The sequence below is a fragment of the Cryptotermes secundus genome, unplaced genomic scaffold, assembly GCF_002891405.2.
Source record: "Cryptotermes secundus unplaced genomic scaffold, Csec_1.0 scaffold4363, whole genome shotgun sequence".
Classification (NCBI taxonomy): Eukaryota; Metazoa; Arthropoda; class Insecta; order Blattodea; family Kalotermitidae; genus Cryptotermes; species Cryptotermes secundus.
This window is the reverse complement of record NW_019734410.1, coordinates 3,383-17,634: the sequence shown is the minus strand read 5'-3', so window position 1 is coordinate 17,634 and position 14,252 is coordinate 3,383. Positions and strand designations below refer to the sequence as shown.

General features: G+C 37.1%; 1 protein-coding gene across 1 annotated transcript in view; it reads right to left on the bottom strand.

Moving 5' to 3' along the window:
- LOC111868979 (serine/threonine-protein kinase SMG1-like) overlaps nucleotides 1–12,981 on the bottom strand; it is a 36,228-nt gene extending 23,247 nt beyond the window's left edge. Inside the window, exons 1-9 of the mRNA XM_023860117.2 lie at nucleotides 12,354–12,981; nucleotides 12,157–12,263; nucleotides 10,722–10,888; nucleotides 7,843–7,972; nucleotides 7,200–7,325; nucleotides 6,038–6,303; nucleotides 4,363–4,520; nucleotides 3,846–3,849; nucleotides 2,256–2,403 (exon numbers count right to left, since the gene is read on the bottom strand). Coding sequence (XP_023715885.2) covers nucleotides 2,256–2,403; nucleotides 3,846–3,849; nucleotides 4,363–4,520; nucleotides 6,038–6,303; nucleotides 7,200–7,325; nucleotides 7,843–7,972; nucleotides 10,722–10,888; nucleotides 12,157–12,263; nucleotides 12,354–12,813 — 1,566 coding nt within the window. The 5' untranslated portion in view covers nucleotides 12,814–12,981. The remainder of the gene's footprint in view (nucleotides 1–2,255; nucleotides 2,404–3,845; nucleotides 3,850–4,362; nucleotides 4,521–6,037; nucleotides 6,304–7,199; nucleotides 7,326–7,842; nucleotides 7,973–10,721; nucleotides 10,889–12,156; nucleotides 12,264–12,353) is intronic.
- Nucleotides 12,982–14,252: the final 1,271 nt, after the last annotated feature.

The window sequence follows — 14,252 nt, the reverse complement described above, 5'->3', positions numbered from 1 at the left end:
TTTGATATTACACATTTGGGCAATTCCACGTTAATGTTACGTTAGTCTGTACTTAACTACGTATTTCACTAAAAAATGCAACATTTTAACTCGGTTTTTGGTAGATTTTTACGTGACTAACATAAGGCTACTGTGGAAGTGCCCATTTCGGTTACAACGACATTCGTTTATAACGACACTATTTTTAGGTCCCTTTGATGACGTTATAACCAAGTTCTACTGTATATAAATGACTTACCAAAAATTATATCTGACCTATCCAAACCAATATTATTTGCAGACGATACAAGTATCCTTATCTTTGATAAGAATCCTGCGAATTTTAAAATTAGAATAAATAAATTATTTGAGATGCTAAATGAATGGTTTAGGAAAAATGAGCTAGTAATAAATTATGAAAAAACTTATTTTCTACACTTTAGAACTAAAAACAGTAAAAACTTAAACGTTCAAGTTAGTTATTTAAACAATCAAATTCCAAGTATTTCTAATACATCGTTTCTGGGGTTAAAAATTGATTTTTTTTTCGTGGGAGTCATATTGATGCAGTAATTGATAAGTTAAACAGATCCTGTTTTGCAATCCGATCAGTTAAATCCTTTTTACCACTGGAGACATTAAAAATGATGTATTTTTCCTATGTACATTCAATAATAACGTATGGATTAATATTCTGGGGTAACTCCCCATATAGTATGAAAGTGTTTAGGATGCAGAAAAGGATAATTAGGATTATAACAAATACAACAAAGAGAACATCATGTCGTAGTTTGTTTCAAGAATTGGATATCCTCCCCCTACAAGCTCAACATATATTGTCGATTTCCCTGTTTGTTATAGTAAATAAGAAATTCACATTCAACTCACAAATGCATACATAACTGTAATACCAGATCTATCTGTGATCTGCATTATCCGCAAACTAGACTAACACAATTCCAAAAAGGAATATGTTACATGGGGGTAAAGATCTTTAATCATTTGCCACCAAAAATCAAATCTGTCTAATAACTTGAAAAATTTTAAAATTCAGTTGACAACATTTTTATTGCAAAACTCTTTTTATACATGTGATGAATTCTTTAGTAACAAATTTGCCTAGAAATAAGGATAATAACATAAACAATTTTAATATTGCATAATTTTATGTATAGTGATGTAAGACTGTAAATTTAACACATGTTTTTTTATCTATTATAATGATTATAAGCTGTACATATATATTTATAATTGTATTGTACTATATTAACTATGTTACTAGTTCTATATCTATGTATATGCATTTATGGAATACACAATATATGAATGAATGAATGAATGAAGTACATAAAAAAAGTTAAAAATGATGGCACTATGACAGTAGGTCAACTGAACAGAGACAATTAAATTAGTCCTTGAACAAAAAGGAAAAGGAGGAAGTATTAATGACTACATATAAGCATGCAGTGCTCTGTATGGATGCACAGGAAACAATATTACATGCTTACTGGTCAGGTTCTTACGTGTGCACAGCCCCTCAGCCTGAGAAGTTAACCCAGTGAAACATCTTCTGGCAGCGGCCTCCGTAGTCTAGAGGTAACGTTCCCACCTCATGACTCGTAGTACGCGGGTTCAAATACCCGGCGGAGGTCATCGAATTTTTAAGGGCGGAAAAATTCAGGGAACAAGTCCTCCGGGAGGGACTTTAAGCCGTGGGTCCCGTGTCGTAGCTTTACGGCACCTAAAAGAACCTCATATCTCCAAAGGAGGTCACTGAGCCAAATTAACGGACGTTTCCCGCCCAACAGCAGTCTCTAATACCTCTGGTAGACGGGGGAAGCATTATAGATACCTCTCAGCTAGTAGAGCCGGTCTCGCTGGCTGGGCGGGACTGATGGTAAGCACCAGTATTGATAGGATATAGAGACTGTTAGAAATCATAAAGGGAAGCACAATGGACCAATACAGGTCTCAGTGCATGGGGAAACCCACCCTCTCCAATAACTAACTAACTAACATCTTCTGGCTATATTCTGAACTACCAGCCTGAAGTTTTTGTCAACAGACAGTTCTACTTTTCTCCAATGTAATTACAATGGGAAGTCATAGATTTGGATAACTAATCAACAAAATTATGTTATGAAACTTGAGAAAGACTTGAGTGAAATGAAAATACTGTATTTTGCATCATGGCTGTGAAAAGGAAACTTTCATCATCATCATCATTTATCAACTGGGTTGGTACAACAGACCAATACTCTAAACATTCAACCAACCTTTGCAATCATCTTGAGCATGGAGATTATGGTGAAGTCTGCAAGCTGTGACACTAGTGCAAGTTGTGAATCTATCAGTCCATACAGTATCTCATTGGCTGCTGAAGTCTTTGACTGCAAGTGCTGCAGCAGCAAGCAAGTGCATTCANAAAAAAAAAAAAAAAAAATACCAGTCACCAAGCTGAGTAAACGTTAAGTCCTACAAGTCAAGAAAGGAGGTCATATCACTGTCATCCAATCTCTGTAATGCAGTGTAATCAACTATATAGTATTAGACACATGGCCTGAAACTTCTTTTACATATACAGTATTTTCAAGCATAAATATTCTTTAAGGTTCATAGGGAGGGGAGCTTAATTGGTTCAAATTCTAAAATGGCTGAACATCCATCTTTGGTTAAGAAATGCCATGAAGACACATAGTGAAGATGAGGTCAGTTCTATGTATTCTTAGTACAAGCTCTAGGTGGTAGTGGGTAATCAGTTCCATTCCCTGGTCACTTTGCCCCTGCGAAAGGATCCAACCAGTATCCACTGTACAGGAGGAGGGGTTAGCACCAGAGCTGGTGTGAATACCGTGGCAACTGAAAAATCTGTCCCTTCTGAAAAATGAATCCCTGCCATCTATCTCATAGTACATGAAGAAAAACTATGGCTTCAGGAAACGCAGGAGGAAAATTTTGAGAATTGTGTTACAATTAAATTAAAATTTCTTGCCTGTATAATTTTCAAGTGCAAAGACTTGTTTGGATGGATAGCTGAATGGAATCTCTTAGAACTGTAGTTTGGGGAGATTCAAAATTTATAAATGAAAACAGATTTTCTGGTATAAAGATTCTTTACTAATGTTTTTTCTGGGTGGCTGGCTGATTTGCATACTAAATGATGGAGGACGGTAGCTGTAAAAAAAAAGGTAAAGTTGTCCCTGTGCTTAACTAATTAAGCACTACACTGTGAAGACACATGGGGGCTGAATGTATAGATCCACGTATTCTTGACCTCAGCACTTGTTGGAGGTGAGTGGTCAGCTTCACGCCCCAGCCACCTTACTCCTGGGTAAAGAGCCCTCAGTACCCATTAGAAAGGAGGCTAGGTGGGCCCCAGAACAGGTCTGGACATTGTCAAGAGGAGTAAAATCTTACCACTACCGAGACTTGTACTGTCCAGCCTGTAGCTGGTCACTATATGAGAACAGTAGCTGTAGGAAATGCAAACTAGCATACTGCAGTAGGGTTCCATAAAATGTAAGCCTGAATGCAAGAAATAGTCATATTGAAAACTAAAGATTTCAATCTACAAGATATACCTATATAGTATACATACTACCATAGTCAATAAGTTCGTGGACTGGCCACAAAGTGTCATTGCAGTGTATTACAGCGGATAGGTTGAGGCATGATATGATGCCATATCAATTCATCTCTCATCACAGCAAGAAGCAGTTGTGTGTGAACAGTGTAAGCAGAACTGTAGCCTCTATTGTGAACTGCAGTTAAATGCGAGTGGCAGAAATCGAAAATGTGGCAGTTTGAACAATGGACAAACATCAAGTTCTGCCAAAAATTAGGCAAATCCCCCTTAACATTACAAATTGGCTGTTGCTACACGACAATGCCCCTGCATATCGCTCTGTTCTTGTCCAAGAGGAATAGGCAAGGCAACAGGTCACCATTTTGCCACACCCTCCGTACTCACCTGATCTCGCACCATGCGATTTCTTTCTCTTTCACCGCTTGAAAGCAAAGCTATGTGGTCGTAGATTTCAGTCGTCCAAGGAGGTTGCCAATGCCACAAGAGACGCCGTACGGGAATTTCCCGCCAATATGTTTCAGCAATGTTTTCGGCAGCTATATCAAAGTTGGCAGTTTTGTATAGCGGCCAACGGCAACTATTTTGAGGGCCGATGTGGATCATCTGTGTAAATGTATGTGAATACCTTGTAATATGATGCAATGAAACCACAGTCCACGAACTTAACGACTGTACCACGTATATTTTAAATAAATTTCAATTTCCTTTATACTCCATATATTCTTGTGGCACAATAAACAGCAGGTAACTATGTGAGTATATTCCATAGAAGACCTAGCTTTGTTTACCACACATACCTGTAACTATTAAATCCTCATCCATACAGACATCCAGAGCTTTGACCACAGTACGCAACATCTTTGCAAAACAGTCTGTTATGAACGTCCAGGAAACTGTTGGTGACACTGTTGGATTTAAATGGCATCCCAGACTTCTTGTAACTGTGTTGAACACTCTACATTAAAAAAAAAAAAAAAAAAAGGACATGTCAATATGTGTGATGAAAATCAAATTCTGCATTGCACAAAACTGGAAGAGAACAGCGAGGAATGCAAATGATTCCAGTTAAATAATGACACTGTTTTCTTACAATTATTTCGTTCATGCACAAATCTAAATTCAACTTAACAATGGATAAATGTCACTATAGCCACAAAAAGTTAACTATACAGATGATACCAAGAGCACCATTTCAAAGCAGTGATTTGCACATAACATTCACATCGGGTATGGGAACCTTTTCATGTAACTAATTCATCAAGTACCCGTATGCGCAATCAATCAGTAATAATAATCATAATGATAAATGATGACAGTAACACACACAGCAGCAGCAGCAGGAGTGACAATGACAACAACATAAACAACAAACATTAACTCACAAATGACCTTTATAGTATTCCTATTAAAAATGAAAGTTTTAATCAGTCGGTGCACAATACACAAGTTAAGCTAAAAGCTATCCTTGTAACTGGCTGTGGAGGTCCACTGGGTTGTGAGATGTCGAAGCTCCCACATTTTCTAGACACCTGGCTCACAGATGGTGGTGAGGCCAGTCTTACGCGCCAGCCACCCTTTACACCCAGGAAGATTCCTGGTACTCATTTCTGTTAGAGGCTGAGAGGGCCATAGTGGGGATGGAAGGATTAGTCAGTTTAAAAATCCTATAACCACTGAAGCTGACCACATACCTCCAGCTAGTGCCGAGGTCAAGAAAATGTGAATCTACACATCCACTCCCCCATACACCTTCATGGTGTAGTGTTTAATTAGTTACGCACAGGGACACATGTAAACTAAAAGAACCATAAAAGGACCATGAAAAGTCCTTATCCCATAATTTGTGGCAAGAAGGAATCTTAAATCTCCCAGTACTATGAGGCTGGTGGCCAAATTTTAACTCCGGATAAGATCTCTATCATTATATCTCAATGTACTACAGAGCTGGAAGCTACATTTTACTTTGGGGACAAAGTGATCACAAATGTGATACTTGACCAGCTTGACCAATAACATAACATCACTGGAATAATGAAATACATTACGAGTACATAAACTTCAATGGGACGGGCCTGTCATTATGAACTAGTGGCTCTGTATGCAGGAACAGTCTCTGATAATCTTCTGACAGCAAGAAGAAATGCTGATTTTTCAAATGAGAAATCCATTTTATGTACTAAGAAAAAAGTTTCTGAATCCTTCACATTTCAGATGAATATGTCATCTCCATTTTCAAGGCCGAAGTATTCACATGCAAGAAACCAGTGTGAAGCATTCAGCAACATTTTGATTGCATTTTCTGAGAAAGAAGTTTCTGCTGTGCAACAGTACAACATGATACACTGCTGCCTCTAGGTTGATGATTAGATTCTGAAACTAGAAGATGAAACCTGTCTTCATTCAAAGTAAATACAGTATCTATCAAGGTCACTATAAATGATTCAAATATATTGAAGTCTGAGATATTTTTACCTTATCAGAGAAGTAATTCGTAAAATGCAATCTTCTGGTGTTGGAGGAGGATCCTCAGCAGGGGATGAACGCCCTGACGTGGGGAACACAAGATCTTCTCCATATGCCTCCATGTCTTCAAGGAACTGTCCTAACAAAGTGAGTGAGAACTGCAGGTCTGCTATCCAATAGCGATTCAGTTTCTGCAGACTGCGTGATGCGTACTGCGTCACAGTAATGGCTTGACTTCCATCTATGTGCCACCCAACCAAAATATCCACTGTATCCTGTAATGAAACACAATAAAGATCATGAAACATAGGTAAAACACAATCATCAATATGTATGAAGTCTTGGCTGTCTAATGAAACTCAGTCTGGGATTTTTCTAAGCATAAAAAAAGACATGTCTTAACGTTCTGATATTCAGGAAATACCCACAAACAAATCTCAGATGACAGGTTATCACAACACTTTAAATTTTCCTTGTGGTACCCAGTCATTTCCGGTATAATATTTTGAAGTTCTTTCTACGTTCAGGTATGGAAAATTTTACAATTCATATTTTACAGTTCCATTCCATCATGAGGATTAGAGCTTCAGCAAACAAAACCAGATGTATGTATGTTCAAATTATATAATCAGTTGGCAGATAAGCACAGAAGACTATGTAGGCATAACAACTTATTTTACAACCAAGCCTGTGATAATATGAGGTTCCCTTTATGCTTGGGTTACTGCAAATACCTTGCTCAAATATATGCAGAATGAACCACAGCATATGACCTTGACCCTTCAACAGGAAATCAAACCTTATTTTATTTTATCATTCATCATTTTATCATACTGATAAAAAGTACTGGACTTAAAGACTGAATTATTTTGAGATATAAAATGTGGTCATCTAGGTTATGATACCATGCAATCTACAGTGTGTGACCATAAATGATACTCCTTCTTCAGGGTATCATTACCACAATCTAAATCTTCCTTGCCATAAAAACCTCAAATCTCACATTCAAAGATCCCTTCTGTCACAATGCAAATTTCTATAAAAAAAACCTCATATAACCAATGATTACAACAGATTTCCAATATTTTTAGCTTCCCTTTTCCTCCTAATATTTGGGTAAGTGTCTAGCTTTATAAAGACCTGTTACAGTTAGATTACTAAAACACTTTACCCTGAAATGTTTGGTAAATGTTGATGGATAAATTTCTGTCAACAAAATGATAACATCAACTGTTCCCATGAGGAGTTCGGGCAGATCTGTATTCTCTAACGCTGTCTGCAGTTGAGTCATCAGGACCTGCAACAATTCAACACCTATAATGTTAAAGCTATGTTAACAACTGGGAAATGTTTTCAGAGAAGAAACCTTGTAGGAAAACTAACCAGACCTTCATAGTCAGATCTGTGTAAAGCAGGAATCAAAGCATCATTCACTAAGCAATAAAATCATGATTAGCAAGATATCACTATAACACTGAAGTCTGAGATATTAAGGACCATTTCATGTTTTATTTCAGTGCATATTATATAAACACATATTTTAAATAAAATTTGAATTACTGAAATACTTCCAACAGACTCTAAATGCCTAATCATTACACTAAATGAACTATCTAACTTCTCAGTCTTTTTTTTGTTTCTAAGCCAATTAATTACATTAACAGTTCATGCCAACCAATAAAATGGCAAATTTAATCAAGTATATTACATGTTACTATCACGAGAATAATCCTGGAAAGTAATGGAAAACTATATTTACTTATTATGTATCTTATGCAGAAAATCATGCAAAATTTCATTAAAAAAATACTCACAACTGAAAAGTCCTCTAACTTTGGCACCTCTTCCTCTAACCTCAATGTTTCTGCCATGGCTTTCATCAGAAGTAACCTCACTTCATCATTTCTCTCAACAGCATATTTTGAGAAAACCCAGTCCATGTATCTGCAATTAAAATAATACAGAAATAATTCTGGTAACCAAGATATAAATAATTCAACAGATCCGTCTCTAAATGCCTGATGGTGCAATTCAAGAAAAGAGCTATCTATGTACCACCTCCAAAAATCAGGGACCAGCAAATATGAAGAAATAGAATATATTATTTTAGTCAGCAGACATAATATACACATTACTTTCACAACAAATCCAAACTATAACAGAAAATATCTCCAAAAATTTAGTTCTGAGCGTACAATTCTACCTGCTTAACAAAATTAAATTGGCTTCAATTTTTTGATAAGATTTAGCACACATGAACATTTGGCATTTTTGAAACATGGTATGAGGAAGAGTCAGTAAACAGATCACAACAGAAGTACAACAGCTTTAATGGACGTACTCGTAATAGACTTTTTGTGTATATCACTAGGTAGCTGCATAGTCCAGTTTCATGACAGAATAGGTAGCAGATGCACATGAACATGTTCAGAGGCTGGTTTCAGTAGTCAAAATGGTGACTGTGCTTGAGGAGTATTTTATCAAAGATCAGCGTTCTGTTGTGTGAAAAGGACTCAATGAAACAGGTATTCATAAAGAAATTTTTCCTGCTTAGGGTGGGAAATGTTTGTCATGTAAATCAGTCTGGCCTTGGTGGCAAATATTTCGGTGATGATGAAGAGGTTGAACTGGGGGTGTGGAAGTGGCTGAGACAAGGTCTAAAGACTACTATGCTGCAGGTTTCAACGCACTGGTAAACCGATGGGACGCCTGTATCAATGTTGGTGGGGGATATCTCGAGAAATAAACGTCTTTTTTTCCAGGTTCAAATATCACATATTTACATTTTATAACCATTTGTGACCTATTTACTGATGCTCCCTCATATTTAAAATACGGGAAGTCACTATAACAAGTGAGCTGACTGGGAATAATCAATTTCACATTATCAGTTATGCCAATCACAATATTCCACACTTGTCTTCAGAAGGAACACTTATCTTGAACACATTCTTCACATGAAAAATTGCTGGGCATGTAGTGAAGTCAGTATTTGAAGAAAATCTGGGAGAATAATTTTTCTTACACTAAACTGAGATCTTCACTAAATCGGAGTTTTGCAAAATTACAGTGAGAAACTGTTCACTTAGTATAAGACTTACTATACACAACTATTCTAAAATAATAAAGTTAGAGAAACTGTTTCTGTACAGACAAATACAATTACATAAGCAATAACGTAAAATTAATTGTTCGTTATTTCTGGAAGGGAAAAAATATGAATGCCAATCGCTGTTTTGAAAACAACTGCATTAAATAAAAAATTCTGGGAGACTGGAAATGTCTTATATTAACACTTTGCGGACCGCGCACCCTTTAAAAGGTTTTTCGCTTTTAAACATGGCGGACCGTTCGCGTGTTAACAGGCTTTTAGAACACGATAAGTTGCAACACACTATACATCGCTCTGGCGCCACCTACATTGCACGCAACCACCTGCAGATGCGTGATAAGACTCTGGAATGTTTAGTTAGCAGTCAGCAACTTGACCTCGCTGTTTACTTAACCAACTATAAAGGAAAATGCTTTGCCTTCTTCAACCTGTGTGTATCAGCCAGTAGCTAGTGGGGAGAATGGATCAAGGACAAATTCTCCTCCGATGACCTAGCTGACCTGCCTTGTGAGATGCATAGTAATGGATGTCATTCGGACAGCAACAGTGACGGGGGACAACAAAGAATTGTGGCCACAGACAGTAAAAGTGACAGTAGCTCCGACGATAATGCGGGTAATAACATTGCGCGTAGTAACATTGCGGGGACAGCAAAAAATTGAAAAAAAATCTAAACCCTGATTCAAAATTGAAATACAAAGCATTTCTGATGAATGTGGGAAAGGCCTGGGCTACAGTCCAGATGGTGGAGGCAGAACCAGGGTCGCACAAAGACTTAGTACAACCGGGCCCATCATTTCCCACCCCATGAAGGCCTCATGTGGACCTCCCAGGGCGACTCTTGAGAGATATGCGGAAAAATACCCTCGTGAAAACTGTGAAGAGTGAACATTCCAAGGGGAAGAATACTTCTAGGCAATGCCGTGTTTGCAGTTCACAAAAAAGGAGTATGTCTACAATTGCAAGTTCTGTGTAATGTCACTTCACAAAGGGGAAAGTTTCCAGAAATATCACACCCTCAAGCACTTCTAGGAGCACTGGCAAGTGTTCTCCAAAAATTTTTGTTCAAAAAATGAATTAGGAGATTTTATATTAATTTTTAAAGTGAACAGTGCACAAGTTAGGGTAGTATGTTTAAAAATGCCGGCCCCCAGGGTTATTTAAATATATAAATCACCAGTCCGCGAAGTGTTAAATACAGGTGTTAACTGAAAAATCTAAATTCATTAAACTCAAGAAAATAATACACTGTTACAGGCTTTGTCACAGACCATAAAAATTATTCACTAAGCCTGAGATTTCATTAAATGTGGGACTTTAAATCAGAATTTCACTCTAATTACAACTACAAGTCACAACTTCATGAACTTCTCATTCACTTAAAAAAATTAGAACGCAGAAAATACTGGCAACATAATGAAAACTGTGGATGCCATATTAAACTGGCACTTCACACAGAACAGGTAAATGGGAACAGCTGAGGAGCCAGGCACAATACTGACTGAATAATATCAGCTCATGAATTTTAACAAAACTACAAAGAAACACATTCCCATGATAATTGGGTACAAAACTACTAACCTCTTGAAATCTTGCTCCAAAACATATCCAACTCTTCCCAAACACTTCGCAGCTTGGAACTTGGCTTCAGAACCTGGCCCACTGTGTAGCGTGTCTAATAGTGATTCAGCTATAAGATCCAAGGATCGCCGAATGTAGCGTCCATTCTCAGGAACCATCAGAGACTCCTAAATTTCCCAAGGAAAAAGATTAAATTTTCTTTTAATAACTAATATAATTATATTAATGAATTTGACTATTAATTGCTGTTTACATACAGTTCTGCATTTACAGTGTTGCCAACAGATTCTACTGTCAGTCACTGCATGGACCACTATTTAGAGACCTGGCAGATACACTTCTTCCTTCTTTATTCTAAAACTTCTAATGCATCTCAATAAAACAATTTAAGTTCCAAATAATTTTAAGGCCATTTTGGCTACTTAAAGACAAAATCAATTAAATTAATTCAACTTTCACATAACATGGACTGTACTGGTTTTATTCATTGTACTATTCAAATATCCAATCCTATTCCCACATGAAATTTTTAGTCTATTTTTTGTTTTATAAGGAAAGCACAATTACAGTATCATACAAGTGTTTCCATCTATCCATGTATGATTACGGAATAAAGCATACGAAGAACTGACCACTTAAGAGTTAAAGAATGTTCATTTTCAATGGATCACATGTCATATTATATATAAAAAATAATGACCCCAAAACATACAGATCTCTGTGGCCACTACCACACTGCTTGCATAGGCAACAGAACATTTTCAAAGTTGTACCAGGTATTCAACAATAGCCACAAAGCATCATAGGGACAGCTGAGTATTGTGCAGGCATAGTAGGGATGTGTAAGCCGGTATGGAGAAGTGGGTGCCTTCTGTGCAGAAACAAGATAGAAGGCAAGAAAAGTGGACAGTGCAGTGACTAAGCCGAGGCATTATGGTCTGATACACAAGTGGAAAATGAACTAACATCCAAGGTCATAAATGGTTACTGAGAGAGAAATAACTAATCCAAATATCAATAAACACTACTACATTTTATGTACTTTTCAATGAAGAAAGAGATACTGCACATACATAAATAATGGACTCAAAAATGAGTTCTGTTTTTAGCTGTAGTGTAGCTATTTTAAGTAATGACGAGATTTGGAATGAGGAAAATAATATAAGCTTAAATTTACACTGCTCATTCCTTATATTATATTAAGCCTTACTAAGTTAACAAAATGAAACTTATAATTTAACCTAATGCAGCAAATTCAAAATCAATCATGTCACAACAATTAGCTAGTGCCAAAAATCAATACAGTACATAGAGTTAGGGGTCTTCTATCATATTTTGCGCTTTAACCAATACATCCAACATTAATTAATTAAAGTGAAATGTATATTAATTACACTGAATAAGGTATTAGGATACACATTAAATAGCTACCTACCTGCAACTGTTTGCAAAGGATTAAGAATTTCATGGAATCATCTTCTCTACATAAGCGTCGCAGAAGTTTAGAAATCCTGGAATCTTCAGGAACAACATACCCACACTCTGTAACAAAACTGCTTGTGCTGAGCACCATACCGATCAAATTTTTAATCAGACTCAACATGTAACCGATTTATAAACCAAATAACATACCCATTCTGCCCTTGCTACGTTCAGTATCACTGTAGTATTTTGATGATGATGAAACAGGAATATCAGAGTTGCCTTTGTTCAACGATTCTTGAAATTTACCACGTGATAATGGATTTGGCTCGCCCTCTCTTTCCACCTTTCTCGACATACCACATCCTCTGCTCCGAACACTCGAACCTCTCCTATCCATGGGGCCTCCTCGAGCCATTCGAAATTCATGTCTTACAGGAGGGCGTGACTTAAACCTATTATCAGGCTTCTCTCGTTGACAAATCACAATTGTGGGCAGGGGTGTTCGGAGACTTACACCATCGCCTGAACTGTTCGTTAGCTTTTCCTTTTCTCCTTCCCCCTTTTCAAAAAGACTGGGTTTGATATCTCCCTCGCCTTCCCTTATGTCCTCCAAGTCTCTTGAGCTTTTGGAAGCCTTGAGCTTGTTGATGAAACTATTGGTTATCATTACCTATGCCTTACATTACGAAAGAAAATCACATATTCTGCTTTGTAATTGCTTCATAAAACGATTACATATTACCACATATTTCGAAATTACGCCGCTATGCACGCTCACTTCCTTTCACACTATCCACCATTCCATGCAAGAGTCGCATAATCTGTTGTGGACCGATACCCGTAGCGCCCGTAGCATATACGCATAACTTTTCTGCAATATGATTGGCCCTTGCATTGGTATACAAAAATGACCACAGAGTGAACTGTAAATCCAATGTCTAAAGCTGTCAAACTTGAATTTCCGAGACGAGGTAGGCCATGTCAGGAATTGCCGTTTACCATATTTCTCACGCTGTCGGAACAGACGAAATTTCTCTAAGCAATCTTAACCAATTGTAACCGGAAAATCCAACAATGACAATCACCCAGGCAAATAGCGTGGTTCAATAATGTTGACTGTTAAAAAAATTATGGGTACTGGCAAATTGATACTCTTTCCCAAAATGTCATTAGGCAGATGAAATTGTGTAGGATCAGATGAGAGGGGCGTGCAACATGCATGTGGACTTACATTAATCTAAATCAGAAACCTAAGGATGAAAAAGATCATTTGTAACACCTAGGCATAGTTGGGAATATACTGAAAAATTAGTTTATTTTAAATAGGATCCGGATGTGGACTAGATTTATCTGCTCAGGATAAGTTAAGTTCATTTTGTGTTATTTCATTCCACCAATTGCTCCACAATCATCCTCACCTATCATGTGAGGCTGGTACAATAGTCCAGAAGTGGCCGCAGTACACTAGCAATAAAAGAAAAATACAGTAAAACCTGCCTTAAACGGAAATCTGTCTTATACGGAAAAATTTTCAGGTACCTTGGGGCTGAAAAAATGTTAAATAAACCGGATTAAACGGAAACTGTCTAACACGGACAACGGAAATCAAAATAAGCCTTTATACGGAAAATTTCCAGTCTTCCGGAATGCATCGTCTAGAATAATTTTAGGTATTCTATACATTCTACAGAATTTTGTTTTCCCTAACTCTTTAAAATGGTCTTCTAACGGTGCTGCACTACCTGCACTCAGATTCAGCAGAATTGTTTTCCCCTTGTGGAAATTGTATTCCGTAAGGGCTCTAGGCCTACAGTTTTACTTTAGTCTAGCAGTTGTCATCATGGCTACAAAGACAAGAGTTGTGCTTGATCTTAACGATCTTAACGCAGGATTAAAATTGATTCATGCGAGTGAGCGAGATAAATTGTCTGTTAAGCAGATCATGATGTTTAACGTCGGTAAAACTCAAGTGTATGAGATTCTAAAGAAGAAAACGGAAATTTTGAAGCGGTAGAAAACTTGTGCTAAGGGAAAAATAAAAAGAGAACTTAAGAAAACTACAAACGAAGACGTTAATAAAATAGTGTAGGAGTGGTTTGTCAGTGT